We start from the raw sequence: 16,339 nt of genomic DNA, 5'->3' as shown, positions 1-16,339 counted from the left end.
TTTGTTCCCTTTGAAATTTGCCACTCTGCCAGAATCCCTCACTCGAGAGGAAGACATAGAGACTTAGAGAGCTGCCCCACCCTGGAGGTTTTGGTGGAGCTGTATAAAATACTGGTTAGGCCACAGCTAGAGTACCATGTGCAATTGCGGTCACCACATTATAGGATTGTACTGGAAAGGGTGCAGAGGAGATTCACCAGGAGGCCAGCATAGCGACACAATGGTGAGCATTGCTGCCTCACAGTGCCAGGGACCAAGGTTCGATTCTCGGCTTGGGTCACTATATGTGTGGAGTCTGCATGTTCTCCCCGTGTCTGCGTGGGTTTCCTCCAGGTGCTCTGGTTTCCTCCCACAGTCAGAAAGATGTGCTGATTGGGTGCTAAATTCTCCCTCGGTGTACCCGAACAGGTGCCGGAGTGTGGTGACTGGGGGATTTTCACAGCAACTACATTGCAGTGTTAACGTAAGCCCACTTACAACTAATAAATAAACTTTACTTAATACATCATCACCCAACCCTAAAGTGTTGTGTCGAGGGTCAGTGCCAAGGGAGATTGGTTGGGGAAAATGGTCGGCCCTGTGTCACAACTTTCAGCTTTCATGTATTCCTAGATATTTTCCCTATACAACTCACATCTTGTGAGTTGAGACATAAAACACACGCTGTAATCACACACTGGAATATAAGCAAATCAGCTTTCTTCACTTTGTACCCTCCTGGGTGGCGTGGACGGTTGAATTTATAAATATATCCATGCACTGAGCTGCAGTCACTTCCAATAAGTCATCGTAAATCCTAATCAGATAATTTGGTGTTTCTTATTACACAGTGCCTGCTAGCTATCATTAAGATTCCTCCAGAAGTGTTAGCTTGAGCTGGTGTCATTACTGGACTGCATAATTAGTTAGAACTTCATCAAGAGTGGTATCTCAACCCACGGGCTGTGTTAACCTGAAGGAAATTCTGGTGTTATCAACAGATCAAAGTGGACTCCAGAAACAGGGACTGTATACCTAAACCGACCATGAATTATTCAGCAGAAATAACCTTGAAGGAGAAACTGGAGACGAACATGAGGGAGCTCCGTGATATTATTCTACATCATTGTTAGGAGATGAGCTTCCCTGGCGAGACCAGCATTTATCGCCCATCCCTAGCTGACCTTGAGGAGGCGGCAGTGAGCACAGTGGGTGGCACGGTAGCACAGTGGGTTAGCACTGCTGCTTCACAGCTCCAGGGTCCTGGGTTCGATTCCTGGCTTGGGTCGCTGTCTGTGTGGAGTTTGCACATTCTCCTCGTGTCTGCGTGGGTTTGCTCTGGTTTCCTCCCACAGTCCAAAGATGTGCGGGTTAGGTTGATTGGCCATGCTAAGGAATTGCCCCTTAGTGTCCTGGGATGCGTAGGTTAGAGGGATTAGTGGGTATAATATGTAGGGATATGGGGGTAGGGCCTGGGTGGGATTGTGTTCAGTGCAGACTCGATGGGCTGAAGGGCCTCCTTCTGCACTGTAGGGTCCTGTGAGCTGCCTTCTTGATGCAGTTTGTCCGGGGTGCATGGGGATCTTTGATTATGCTGGCTGTTTCTCCAAGGCAGTGGGAAGTGTAGACGGAGTCAATGGATGGGAGGCTGGTTTGAGTGATGGATTGGGCTTCATTCACGACTCTTTGTAGCTTCTGGTGGTCTTGGGCAGAGCAGGAGCCCATACCAAGCTGTGATACAACCAGAAAGGATGCTTTCTATGGTGCTTCTGTAAAAGTTGGGTGAGAGTCGTAGCGGACTTGCTCACAATTAGGAAGGGAGTTCCAGGGTTCCAATCCTGCAATTGCCACATTTCCAATGTTCAGGCAGTGAATCATATAAATCATAGAAAATTACAGCTCAGAAACAGGCCCTTCTTGTCTGTTGCCGAACCATTTTTTGCCCAGTCCCACTGACCTGCACTTGAACCCTATCCCTCCACACCCCTCTCATCCATGAACCCGTCCAAGTTTTTCTTAAATGTCACATGTAGGCCAGACCAGGTAAGGACAGCAGATTTACTTCCTTCAAGGACGTTAGTGAACCAGATGGGCTTTTTCAATTCAAATTTCACCATCTCCCGTGTGGGGATTCGAACCCAGGTCCCCAGATCTTGCCAGTCCTGCATTGATTTTTGTGGGATCCTGCTGTGTGCTAATTAGCTACAATGTTTCCCCTATGTTACAGATACTGAATTGGCTCTACGGGACTTTGTAAGAGGCTGAGGTTATAAGATGTGTATCTAATTGTAAGTTCTTTCTGTTTCTCTTTCATTCCACACTTGTTTGCTGATGTCTGCAACTAGGCCTCCGAGGCTACGATACGGTCATGGTTCATAGAAGTACGACGCCATTTGGCCCATCAAGACTGCACTGGCTCATACCCAGGCTTAACCTGCAACTCCACATATTTACCCCATTAATCCCCCTAACCTACACATCTTGGGGCATTAAGGGGCAATTTAGCATGGCCAATGGACTGTGGGAGGAAACTGGAGCACCCAGAGGAAACCCACGCAGACACGGGGAGAACATGCAAACTCCACACAGAAAGTGGCCCAAACCAGGAATCGAACCCACTCCCCTGGCACTGGGTGGTTGTTGTGCTAACCACTGTTGCCACTGCGCCACCCATAAATTTAGTCTGAGCAAAGAACACACAAACGGAAATCCAGGGCGGGATTTTCCGGTTGCGGTCACCCCAAGGCCGAAGTCAACAGACCTTTGAATCCATAGAATCCCTAAAAGGAAACCATTCGGCCCATCGAGTCTGCACTGACCACAACCCCACCCAGGCCCTATCCTCATAACCCCATGCATTCACCGTAGCTCGTCTCCCTGACACTAAGGAGTAATTTAGCACGGCCAATCCATCTAACCAGGGCATCTTCGCCTGGTCCGTGTCTCACCCGTTGCGATTCCCGTGGCGGGCAAGACAGGAATCTCCACCCACGGGGTCATTGGACTGACCCTGAGGAGACAGCTGCTTCCAATTGTTGGGGGGGAGGGCACCGCTGCAGACTGACCCATACACCTGGCCAATGAGTGGGCATCTCTCTTGAGCGGTTCCTCAGAATGTGGCTCCAGACTCTCAAGTGTGAAACCTGAGGCAGCCCCTGCCCTTCGGACTGGTATTGAGAGGGTGTTCGCCAAGTGTTTCCGGTTCACGGGCTCCCGAGACTGCCCTATCTGTGGCCTCCTGGAGTCCGGGGACCATTTTGTGTTACAGATTGCACCCCCTTTTCGATTTTCTCAAACACCTTTCACTGACGTTTCGGTCGCACCTCAGTCCCACGCTCCTGATCTACGGACCCCCGGTGCGGAGAGGGGAGGGTGGGGACGCCGACCTCCTCGTGAACCTGCTCCTGAGCCTGGTGAGGCGTGCCATCAATAGGTCCGGGCAGCGGGCGATCGGGGGGGGTGGGGGGGGGGAGGGGGGCTGTCCGTCCTGACTGTCTGCCCCTCTACTGAGGCTACGTTCGCGGCCAGGTGCCCCTGGAGAGGGGGCATGCAGTGTCCGCGGGCACGGTTGAGGCCTTCCGTGCCTGCTGGGCACCGCAGGGGCTGGGATGCGTTATAGACCCCGACAATCACATTTTGATTTGACGTGTCTTAAGTTTCCTTCGTACTTTTTGTTTCTGTTTGGACCATTCCCCCTTTCTTTTGGGGAGCCATCCCCTTTTACTTTGTCCCAATTTAGTTTGAGTTTGGTTACTTGGTTTGACTTAAAAGAAGCTCCAAGTGTTGAACTGAAAAACCTTGCACTTTGAACTAATCATTTGCACTTTCGGGTAAACTGTTGACAAGAAATAGCCTGAGATGAGCAGGTCAGCAAGAGCCTTCTCCCCAGTATCACAGCATCTTTATCCTCCCAGAAAATATTTAATATTAAGTGAGTAAAGTCTTAGCGATGACTAAAAATTAAATAAACACATTCCAAAAGGCGTTGGATAAAACAGTGAAAAAATTTTTATTTTACAAAAAGATTTCTGAAAGTTCGTACAAGACATTTTTGGAGCACAAGGGAATGATTACAATTGAAACCAATATTTAAAGATGATTCATACAATTTGTTTTACATTGAATCAAACAACTACTGTGCTCTTTCTCCTCCTCCGGGTAGAATCACAGCTTGGCATACACGCTCAAATCTGCAACTTCCCCCAGCCTCTCGTCAACTGGCTAAGGGGTTCCCATTGGATTCTCAGGCCAAAGGGCAAGGCAGCAGCTCCGAGGTAATCAGATTCAAAACTCCAGGCAGAGTGGTCTCTCGAATGCGCCATCGGAGGTGCCCTGGGCAATCATGGGTATTGGCAATGCTTGCCAAAATTGGCACCTCTGACACATCTGAATCACCCTATTTTCATCGCCACCCACAAGCCCCAGGGGGGAGGAGAAACAATACACAGTGACAGTCACCCGGCCTCAGGTAGGCCACAGCCCTCCAGCCTCAGGTAGGCCTCAGCCATCCAGCCTTAGGTAGGCCACAGCCACCTGGCCTCAGGTAGGCCACAGCCACCTGCCTTCAAGTAGGCCACAGCCACCTGGTCTCAGGTAGGCCCCATACATCCGGCCTCAGGTAGGCCCCAGCCACCTGCCCTCAGGTAGGCCCCAGCCACAGGGTCTCAGGTAGGCCGCAACTACCTGGCCTCAGGTAGGCCCCAGCCACCTGGCCTCAGGTGAACCACAAACATCTGGCCTCAGGTAGGCCCCAGCCCCCTGACCTCAAGTAGGCCCCAGCCGCATTGTCTCAGGTAGGCCGCAACTACCTGGCCTCAAGTAGGCTCCAGCCACCTGGCCTCAGGTGAACCACATACATCTGGCCTCAGATAGGCCTTAGCCTCCTGACCTCAGGTAGGCCTCAGCCACCTGGCCTCAGATGAACCACATACATCTGGCTTCAGGAAGGCCCCAGCCACCCGGCCTCAGATAGGCCACATACATCCAGTCTCAGGTAGGCCCCAGCCTCCTGGCCTCAGGAAGGCCTCAGCCACCTGGTCTCAGGTAGGCCACATACATCTCTGAGCAACTAGTTTGGGTCACTTACATACAGGCTTTTTGATGAATTTGAAATGTGTTTTTCCTTCTGGAATGGAGAGATACCCCACTCACCACTCGGGCAAACCAGTGCCCAACGCCGAAATACTTAAAACTTCATAAAAATAAAGAGGAGACGTGCAGACACAAATAGCTCGCTGGCTTAATTTTGATATTCAAACTGCTCTTTGTGCGGGAGTGATTCAATATGGCTTTTGAGGAAAAGTACATCACTCATCTTTAAAATTGTCTTCTGTAATTCTAACTTCCGTTCTCCGGTCACCCAGAGGCTCTCCTGGTTGTCTGATCCCTTCAGGGTTTTGACCCAGGATGTGAGAAGATGGCAAAACTCAGGAGGAGCGAATGTATCACTTCTTCTCCGCATTGGACCCTATCGCTGTCGGGGGATCTGTACTGCGGTGGGGGGAGCTGGGGGGGGGGGGGGGGGAGCAGAGACATGGGGAGCGGGGGGGGTCGGAGGGTCACATTTTATCCATAAGGGGTATTTAAGATCGATGGCCCTTGCGAGACACGCAGAGCGTTGGCTAGCTTGGAGAATTAGCTGCTATAACCAAATTCACTTCCTCCGTACCTCACACGCTTTGGATAATTAGCAACCGAACATCTCTTCAGCGGGCAGCTTCGCCCACCTTTTTAATTGGCGTCAGACGCAAGTGAAGGCCATTCCTTGCGTTCAACTTCCATAGCTGAAGGTCAAACGCGTTGACCCGACCAGACGTTTGTTTACAGCCCCCAGAGACTAGGCCGGGACACGTGAAGTGGATTGGCGTGACTCACAACTGGGTCAGTCAGCCGTGATCAGGGGGTAGCCAATGAGATTCAACCGTGGCATCGCCTGATGCACTTTCTCAAGATTCGGCCCACGATGTTTAAAGTTCTTTTCTTTTTCCCGTAGAGTTTATTTACAAGTCACAAGTAGGCTTGCAATAACACTGCGATGAGGTTACTGTGAAAATCCCCTCTGTTCTGGTACACTGAGGGAGAATTCAGCACGGCCAACGTACCTAACCAGTCTTTTGGACGGTGGGAGGGAACTAGAGCAACCGGAGGAAACCCACGTGGACACGGGGAGAATGTGCAGACTCTGCACAGACGGTGACCCGAACCGGGAATCGAACCCAAGTCCTTGGGGCTGTGAGGCAGCAGTGCTAACCCACTGTGCCACCGTTGGGATTGTGCATGGGGAATTAGCGTTGGGGGGGGCAATGCTTTATCTTATCAGTTGGGTCCTTCTGACGGGGACCAAGAATTGGATTAAATCTGTTCTTTTTCAAACGGAATTAAATGGTTCTTTAAGGAAAGTGCGATGACACTTTCACACAGGGGAACGTGAGATTCTGTAGCTCGGTGACAGACAGGGTCCGGTGCCATCATTGCGAATCGATCCTGGCTATGAGCTTTGCCATGACTCACACGGCGTCTATTTGGGATTTACGGGGTAACGGATTTAAGAATGGACCTTTCCTTTTGTGGAGTGTGGCGTGAAGAGCCCACATGTGGGCCACCGCGTAACGCAGGGTACATCTGTTCATCCATCCCCAATCTGGACATCATCTCAGCTACCCGTCTGCTACAAAGCGAGGGAGGCACCTCTGTGGAGCACAGAGCCACTACAGGGCAGGACAGAAAGAAGCAGTTGCCACTAAGAGTTTACCTTTGTATGTTCCTATGCAGTTAGCTAGTGGTTTTTGCTTAGTTTAGGGGTTTTTTTCTGTTGTTGTCGCGGGCCTGAACAGGAGTCTGGTGGTCGGGAAGGGGAGAGGGAGATGGTCATGTCACTCCATAGAGCAATGTGATTGGGAAAGGGAAGCGTAATCAGGGCCATCACATTGTTCCATAAACCACAACCATTGCATTGATAAGAGGAAGTGTGGGGGAGGAGGTGGGGGGGGTGGGGGGGGGGGGGATCGCTGATTACAGGCACAGACCACCCTGAAGCCATTTCCGGGCAAATAGTCCTCTAGATACAGGACAAGAGTGAGAGCAACGCTAACAACATGGCGGCGACAGCGCCCTCGGGGGCCCCTGCGCCATTGTCACAGGGCCTAGGCTGCTGGTCAGCGCAATGGTTCCTATTTTCGCCAATGCAGGCCGCGTACGCCATCACGTGCGCAATGTAATTCTGCTCGTGCACACTGTGGAAGAGGTGGGCCATCGGCCCCTTGGCAAATATGGCGACGTCTTCTCCCCCGTGCGTCTCATGTTTCAGCGGCACCGCTGACTGCGCCAGGTAGTTGTTGTCGACTGAGAGGGAGAGGCGGAGGGAGCGTGCAAGAGGAGGACGGAGAGGAAGACATGAGAGAGAGGAAGGAAGAGTGGGGGAGTCAAGGCGAAGAGAGAGAGGAGGAGGGTGAGGGGGAGGGAGAGAGAGGGCGGGTTGGAGAGAAGGGAGAGAGGGAGGAAAAGATAGAAGGAAGGAGGGAGAGAGAGGAGTGAGAGGGAGAAGGAGGGAGAGAGAAAGAGGGAGAGAGAGAAGGAGGGAGAGAGAAAGAGGGAGAGAGAGAAGGAGGGAGAGAGAAAGAGAAAGAGGGAGAGAGAGAAGGAGGGAGAGAGAAAGAGAAAGAGGGAGAGAGAGAAGGAGGGAGAGAGAAAGAGAAAGAGGGAGAGAGAGAAGGAGGGAGAGAGAAAGAGGGAGAGAGAGAAGGAGGGAGAAAGAGAAAGAGGGAGAGAGAGAAGGAGGGAGAGAGAAAGAGAAAGAGGGAGAGAGAGAAGGAGGGAGAGAGAAAGAGAAAGAGGGAGAGAGAGAAGAAGGGAGGCAGAAAGGAGTGAGATAAAAAGAGAAGGAGGGAGAGAGAGAAGAAGGGAGAGAGAGAGGAGGGAGACAGAGGGAAGGAGGGAGAGAGAAAGAGAAGGAGGGAGAGAGAGAGAGAAGGGAGAGAGAAAGAGAAAGAGGGAGAGAGAAGGAGGGAGGAGGGAGGCAGAAAGGAGTGAGATAAAAAGAGGAGGAAGAGAGAGAAGAAGGGAGAGAGAAAGAAAAAGAGGGAGAGAGAGGAGGGAGAGAGAAAGAGAAAGAGGGATAGAGAGAAGGAGGAAGGCAAAGAAAAGGAGGGAGAGAGAAGAGGGAGGAGTGAGAATGGGAGATATAAAACAGCAAAGGAGAAGGTTAGAATTCACTTTATCCCCCACAGCTACACAAATAACAATCTACTGAATATAATTAATACCCTAAATTACTGCATCATCCCTCACAGCATTTTTCTATTCATTCCTGGATGTGGGCTAGGTCCAGTGTTTATTATCCACCCTCAGCTACCCTTCGGAAGGTAGTGGTGAGCTGCCTCCTTGAACCATTGCAGTCTGTTGTGGTGTAGGTACACCCACAGTGCTGTTGGGGAGGGAATTCCAGGGCTTTGCCCCAGTGGCAGTGAAGGAACAGTGATACATTCCCAAATCAGGGTGGGTGAGTGTCTTGGAGGGGGAAGTTGCAGGTGGTGGCGTTCCCCATGTGTCTGTTGTCCCCTGTGCTCCTGGGTTATAGTGGTCATGGGTTTGGAAGATGCTCTCTAAGGAGTCTCGGTGAGTTGCTGCAGTGCATCTTGTAGACGGTACACACGGCTGCTACTGTCCAGGGAGGGAGGGGGTGTTGAAGGTGGTGGGTGGGGATACACTCGGAGCAAGTGGGGGGGGCGAACCATGGAAAGATGTGTCGACCTCCAGCGGGATTTTCCAGGTTCGAAAGAACGCAGGTGGAAAATCCCACCTTTAGAGTCACACTGTGAGGAACGTGAGCTCCCACTTTCCCTGGGCCTATCCCACTTCACACAATAAGATCATCCCAAGTAATTTTGAGAATATTTCCCCAAAACTCACAGTTCTCGTTGTTTGAAATATTTGATCGCTCTCCATTCTGCATTGAGTAACCAGGCCCGTTTCCGTACAGAATCGAAGTGAATGGTTTCATGTCCACATCACTTAAATATGGAGCAAGACCTGAAAGAGGAAATACAGATTGAAGAAAGTGGCCTCTGACGCTAAGGGGGGGGGGATTCTTTGGCCACCCTGAGGAGTGGAAATGCCCTTAGTCAGCAACAGGGTTTTCCAGTCCCGCCGCTGTCAATGGGATTTCCCACTGACTGCCCCCCCAATGCCAGAGAGACCTGCAGTGGAGGGGGTGTGCCATTGGCGGGATTGGATGATCCCGCTGGTGTGGATATTCTGACTCAGGTTGCACAATGTAATTCCAACCTTCCTCTTTCTCGTGTTCCGTATCTCCCGTCCTCTCTTCCTCCCTCTCCCGTTCCTCCATTCTCTCTTAGGATCCCTACAGAAGGAGGCCACATTGAGTCTACGCCAACCACAATCCCACCCAGGCCCTATTGACACTGAAGAACAATTTTGGCGTGGCCAATCAACCTAACCTGGACTGTGGGAAGAAACTGGAGCACCCGGGGGTGGGGGGCGGGGGGGGGAGGGGGAACACGTGGACACGGGGAGAATGTGCAAACAGGCCAGTGACCCCCAAGCTGGGAATCGAACCCGGATTGCAAGACACTGTGTCTTCCTCTTCTCTCTCCTGATGCAATCTCCTGAGAAGACAAACAGGTCCCACAAGCAATTTCCTTTTGACAATGCAGACCTGACAGGGTCATGTTAAGCTACAGGCCCCTACAAAGCAAGGCCTCAGAACTCTAGGTTGGTCTACACCCAGAGCTTGAAGACCAATGATCACTGGATGTTTTTAAGGCAAATAGATAGATTCTTGCCTAACGAGGGAATCAAAGGGGTCTGGGAGGGTGAGCAGGAGAGTGACATTGAATCAGATCATCCGTGATTTTATGAAATGGTGCAGCACGATGGAGGTTTCAATCCATACATGTGCGTGTTAGCATTGAATCCTCTGACTTTCCACTCAGTCAAAAGGTCCTTTCTCCCTCTCCCAAACCTAATATTTTTATAACTAACAAACAAAAATGTTCAGGGAAAATGAAAGGAAAAGTATGTTTTATTTGTCCCTCTCTCCTGGAAGCTCTGCGGTGATTAAGCTTCAGGTCCGGTTGCTGTGTTTTTGTTGTCTTTTGGCTCCCAGGGTGTTGGTGAGACAACACCTGGGGTACTGTGTCCAGTTTTGGTCGCCCGATTTGAGGAGGGATGTGGCGGCATCGGTGGAGATTCACCAGATCGACTCCGGGGATGAAACATAGAACATTACAGCGCAGTACAGGCCCTTCGGCCCTCGATGTTGCGCCGACCAGTGGAACCAATCTAATGACCCTCTAACCTAAACTATTCCAATGTTATCCATATGCCTATCCACTGACCATTTGAACACCCTTAAAGTTGGCGAGTCCACAACTGCTGCAGGCAGGGCATTCCACACCCTTACTACCCTCTGAGTAAAGAACTTACCTCTGACATCCCTCCTATAATTATCACCCCTCAATTTAAAGCTATGTCCCCTCGTGTTAGCCATCACCATCCAAGGAAAAAGGCTCTCACTGTCCACCCTATCTAACCCTCTGATCATCTTGTATGCCTCAATCAGGTCACCTCTTCACCTTTTTCTCTCTAACGAAAATAACCTCAAGTCCCTCAGCCTTTCCTCATAAGACCTTCCCACCATACCAGGCAACATCCTGGTAAACCTCCTCTGCACCCTTTCCAATGCCTCCACATCTTTCTTATAATGCGGCGACCAGAACTGTACGCAATACTCCAAGTGCGGCCGCACCAGAGTTTTGTACAGTTGTAACATGAAACAGTTGAGATACAAAGGCAGATTAAACAGATTGGGGTTCTACTCGCTGGAGATTAGAAGAATGAGTGGGGATCTGATCGAGGGTATATAAAATACTAAAAGGAATTGACAAAGTAAATGTAGACCGAGTGTTTCCTTGTATGGGGCAATCTCGAACAAGAGGGCACAGGTATAGGTTGAGAGGCAGTAGATTTAAAACTGAGATGTGGGGGAACTACTTCTCCTCACAGAGGGTGGTGAATTTATCGCTGCCCCGCAGCACAAGGGAGCCTGGATTGTTGAATGGTTTCAAGAAGGCGATAGATATATTTCTGATTATAAAAAGGGATAAGGGGAACAGGCGGGGAGGTGGATTTGAGACCAGGGAGAGATCAGCCATGATCTGATTGAATGGCAGAGGAGGCTCGAAGGGTTGAATTTGCCTCCTGCTCCTAATTCCTACGTTCTAACGCTTCACACTTGAATTTTGGAAAGATCAAAAATTCATTGTGTTTAAGTGTTCTGATCTTGGGGGGCAAGCGTGGCTGGAAAATTCTGTTGTCCAAGGGCATTGCCTATAATTAATCAGAAAGGTCCACATACAAGCCAAACCCTCCACTGAATCAGCCTCGAGGTTTCCAAAGCCCTGGATTAATAAATAACCTGTCGCACCATCCCCTTTTTGCTGAGAGAGAATAATTCGTTTTATTTGACTCTCGATAGTCATGATGTGGAGATGCCGGCTTTGGACTGGGGTAAACACAGTAAGAAGTCTCACAACACCAGGTTAAAGTCCAACAGGTTTATTTAGTAGAACGAGCTTTCGGAGCACAAGGAAGGGGCAGCACTCCGAAAGCTCGTGATTCCAGATAAACCTGTGGGTCTTTAAGCTGGAGTTTGAGACTTCTTACTGTTCGGTCGAAATGCCATCCCTCCACTCTCACTTTCCCACTTTATCACCAGCTGATTCAAAGTTGCTTGAATTTTGGACTCTGCCTTCCTATGAATTTAAACATCTCCTAGCCAAAGTATTAAGATTTCCTTCTGAACACATGGTGGGTCACTGAACACTGAACTCTGAACTCTGAACTTTTGCGTGATCGTGCGACAGAGGTGTCTTTTCCGATTTTTATTTCCAGCAAGGACAACCTAGAAATTCACTTAAGCACCTCTCACGAAGGGCTTGGTCGCCGATGAGCCTTTTTCTGTTTGAAGTGTAGTCACCGCTGTAACGCAGGAAATGCAGCAGCCGATTTGTGCACAGCAAGTTCCCACACAGCAAGGTGATAATGATCAGGTAACCTGAAGTAGAGTGGGTTGAGGGATAAATATCGGCCAGGGGACAAGGGAGAAATCCCCGGCTCTTCCGCGAAATCATGCCCGCGTGAGTAAAGGAAATTTGGCACGTCCGCTATGACACTCACCAACTCTTACAGATGCACTCTTTCTGGTTGTATCACAGCTTGGTATGGGCTCTTGCTCTGCCCAAGACCGCAAGGAACTACAAATGTAGCCCAATCCATCACGCAAACCAACCTCCCATCCTCTGACTCCATCAACACTTCCCGCTGTCTCGGAAAATCAGCCAGCATAATTAAGGACCCCCCACGTACCCCGGACATTCTCTCTCCCACCTTCTCCCATCAGGAAGAAGATACAAAAGTCACACACCAGCTGACTCAAAATCAGCTTCTTCCCTGCTACCGTCAGACTTTTGAATGGACTTACTTTGTATTAAGTTGATAAGAACATAAGAAATAGGAGCAGGATAGACCATCTAGCCCCTCGAGCCCGCCCCACCATTCAATAAGGTCAATATGATCTGATAGTGGATCAGTTCCACTTTCCCGCCTGCTCCCCATAACCCTTAATTCCCTTATCGATCAGAAATCTATCTACCCCTGACTTAAATATATTTAGCGAGGCAGCCTCCACCACTTCAACGGGCAGAGAATTCCAGAGATTCACCACCCTTTGAGTGAAGAAGTTCCTCCTCAACTCTGGTTGCTCACAATAGGCTGTAGATCTGCCCAAACCTCAGCGGCGGATCGTGTGGGGAGTAGTGGTGGCAATGCCAGCGTTGCCAGGAGGGGTTCTGTGGCACTTGCCAGGGCTCCAGGAGAAGATGACTGAGATCCATGGACCCCTGGAGTAATAGGTCTGGGGTCTTAGGCTGGGAGGGTTTGGGTAAACCTGGAAGAGGGCTGGCGGGCACAGGGGGAAGGGTTTAAAAGAGGAAGGGTGGGGTTGGGGCGGGAAGGACGGGGGAATTCAATCTAAGGAGGGCTGCCCCACAGCCGGCAAATGGAAGCCCCCAAAAGTGACCCCTCCCCCATCCTCCTTTCCTGACTTTGAGTGGAAAAAAAAATCGGCCTTCCCTCTCCTGGCTGGCTACCCACGGCAACCATCTCATGGTGCGGACAGTGTGTTAGCAACTGCTTTGTAAAGAAACATAATTGGTTCTTGATTTAAACATGGCGGGGGCCCAGATGGAAATCCTGCCTGGCTCCCGTGTTGTGAGTTTGGGGGTGGGCAGGGGGTTGGCTGTTTGGGCACCCGCCCACCTGCAACCCCTCCCTCCTCCTCACCACCCCACCCCGAGGGGGGATTAACACACCTTCAGGGGGGTAAGTAAAATTTAGCCCAATGTTCAGGACCAGGGCATTGTGCAGTTTGATCATGGCTACCTCGATCTTGTGTCCCCTGATTGAGGGAGGGGGGGGGTGGTTTCCATTAGGTCTCCCCCCCACCAATTGAGGGCCTCACATTCTATCAAGTACGTCGTTTGCTGCTCAGGCTTGCCTGGGCTCAATGAGTCATTTTAGCACTGTTGCCTCACAGCACCAGGGACCCGGGTTCGATTCCCGGCTTGGGTGACTGTCTGCGCACGTTCTCCCCGTGTCTGCGTGGGTTTTCTCCGGGTGCTCCGGTTTCCTCCCACACCCCAAAAACGTGCTCTTAGGCTGATTGGTGTAACAAATTGTCTCTAAATTAGTCTCCCCTCAATCTTCTCCAATAGGCGTAGACAAAGGTCATGGGTAGAGGAGGGCACTCACAATGTTAAAATGGCGGCGCGGGCTTGGTGGACTGTGCTGTGCTCTTTATGTGAGGGTTAGGTTAATTGGCCGTGATAAATTGCCCCCTTAGTGTCGCGGGGGTTAACAAGGTAAGTACGTACGGGGATAGGGCTGGGGTGTGAATGCGGTTTAATGGGCCGAATGGCCTCTTTCTGCATTGCAGGGATCCAATGATTCTAGTTTACGCGGTGATACCCAGTCAGGCATAGTGGTCCGACCTGTTCGCCTTGCACAGAACCAAAGAGGCATAAATCTACCCCATCGCCCCTCACTTCACTGACCCCAACCAGGTGAATGTGAAAGAACGATATCCAACGTCCAAAAGATATTAGAAAAATGTGCAACCCAAGATTACACTGAGCCTTTTCTCAGGCAAAGGCCTGAGACAGATGTTAGGGTCTTTAGACATGGGGCCAGAATTCACATCCCTCGCAAAGGCAAGCCATCTCCCAGAGCACCCCAGCACTGGGAACTCACTCAATGTACATTATCGGGAACATTAAAGAGAGTTGAAAGAACAACCATTGCTGCCACAGCAGAAACCGAGCGTAGATATGTTTCTATTGCCAGCGTTCCAGCAAGAATTCATAACCCTCTGATAGCCAAGTGCTTGGGGTTGTGAGGTTTGAGTTACTGGAGTGTAACCCGGGATAATGTCCTGCTTGGAACACAACCAGTTAATTTGTGGATTGCGAGAAAGCATAAGTCATCTGACAAAACTCTCCAAAACTTCAGGAATGATGCACGTTTGTTGACGGGTTATCCCGTGGGATTTTTATTCCCAGACCGATCATTCTCCGCTGCGCACGCGACCCAAATGGTTTTGTTCAGGTCGTGAGTTCGGGACTCAACACACGCAGAGCACATTGGCTTCAGGTCAAGGTTGGTCTGAATGGGAGTGCGGGTCCTGACAGAAATAACAGGCTGTCCTTTCACCCCAGCCCTGCAGTCTGAGTTCCTACTCGGGAATTATTAAATTGCCTGCAGAAAAGCCATGATTGAATCACCCTGCCTCTCACTCATAAGCAATGTATTCCAGATGGTAACCTTTCACTGAGTATAAACATTTCCCTTCATGTTTTCTTTGCTCTTTCTGCCAATCCTCTTCAATCTGTTTCCTCAGTCTCTCAATCTCTCTGTCAGTCTCTCTGTCAGTCTCTCTGTCTCTCATTCTCTCAGCTTTTCTGTCAGTCTCTCAGCCTCTCAGTCTGTCAGTCTCTCTGTCAGTCTCTGTCTCTCATTCTTTCAATCTCTCTGTCAGTCTCTCTGTCAGTCTCTGTCTCTCATTCTTTCAATCTCTCTGTCAGTCTCTGTCTCTCATTCTCTCAGTCTCTCTGTCAGTCTCTCATTCTCTCAGTCTGTCAGTCTCTCTGTCAGTCTCTGTCTCTCATTCTTTCAATCTCTCTGTCAGTCTCTGTCTCTCATTCTTTCAATCTCTCTGTCAGTCTCTGTCTCTCATTCTTTCAATCTCTCTGTCAGTCTCTGTCTCTCATTCTTTCAATCTCTCTGTCAGTCTCTGTCTCTCATTCTCTCAGTCTCTCAGTCTCTCATTCTCTCGGTCTCTCATTCTCTCAGTCTCTCTGTCAGTCTCTGTCTCTCATTCTCTCAGTCTCTCAGTCTCTCATTCTCTCGGTCTCTCATTCTCTCAGTCTCTCTGTCAGTCTCTCATTCTCTCAGTCTCTCAGCCTGTCAGTCTCTCAGTCTCTCTGTCAGTCTCTCTGTCTCTCAGTCTCTCTGTCAGTCTCTCATTCTCTCAGTCTCTCATTCTCTCAGTCTCTCTGTCAGTCTCTCATTCTCTCAGTCTCTCAGCCTGTCAGTCTCTCAGTCTCTCTGTCAGTCTCTCTGTCTCTCAGTCTCTCTGTCAGTCTCTCATTCTCTCAGTCTCTCATTCTCTCAGTCTCTCATTCTCTCAGTCTCTCAGTCTGTCAGTCTCTCAGTCTCTTTGTCAGTCTCTCAGTCTCTCAGTCTCTTTGTCAGTCTCTCAGTCTCTCTGTCTCTGTCTCTCTGTCTCTCTGACTCTCAGTCTCTCTGTCGTCAATGGGAACAGTTTCTCTCTCTCAGTTTGAAGCTCTCGTGATCTAGAATGTTTCCCTTATATCCCCTCACAATCATCTCTTCCCTCAGGAAAACTGTCCCACTTTCTCCCAAAGTATGTCCCTCATCCCCGGAACAGTTGTCAAGCAATGGGATTTTACCATGGACCCAGGGTACAAAATAAAGCCTATTCCCAAATTCCCCACACCCACCTCAAACTGTGCAGTCCCCAGAAAGAGACATTATACACAATGCTCCTGGCAACGGGCAAGGACATGACATATTAATGAAATAAAGCAGCAGCACCTCAATTTGAAAATTATCATCCTTGTTTCCAAATCTCTAAATTTTCCCTCCCCCCCTCCGTCTCCATAATCCCTCTCTGCCCTCCCCATCTCTATAACCCCCCCTCCATCTCAATAATCCCCCCTCCATCTCAATAACCCCCCCTCCATCTCTATAATCCCCCCTCCATCTC

General features: G+C 50.1%; 1 protein-coding gene across 1 annotated transcript in view; it reads right to left on the bottom strand.

The window, feature by feature from the left end:
• Window positions 1-7,002: 7,002 nt before the first annotated feature.
• The window catches only part of alpl (alkaline phosphatase, biomineralization associated), a 99,862-nt gene continuing 90,525 nt past the window's right edge, over window positions 7,003-16,339 (bottom strand). The window contains exons 12-13 of the mRNA XM_080215506.1: window positions 8,887-9,006; window positions 7,003-7,320 (exon numbers count right to left, since the gene is read on the bottom strand). Coding sequence (XP_080071632.1) covers window positions 7,037-7,320; window positions 8,887-9,006 — 404 coding nt within the window. The 3' untranslated portion in view covers window positions 7,003-7,036. The remainder of the gene's footprint in view (window positions 7,321-8,886; window positions 9,007-16,339) is intronic.

The sequence above is a fragment of the Carcharhinus amblyrhynchos genome, chromosome 30 (assembly GCF_965287045.1).
Source record: "Carcharhinus amblyrhynchos chromosome 30, sCarAmb.v2.hapA, whole genome shotgun sequence".
Lineage (NCBI taxonomy): Eukaryota > Metazoa > Chordata > Chondrichthyes > Carcharhiniformes > Carcharhinidae > Carcharhinus > Carcharhinus amblyrhynchos.
The sequence above is the reverse complement of the archived record's forward strand: the minus strand, read 5'-3'. Positions and strand labels throughout refer to the sequence as shown.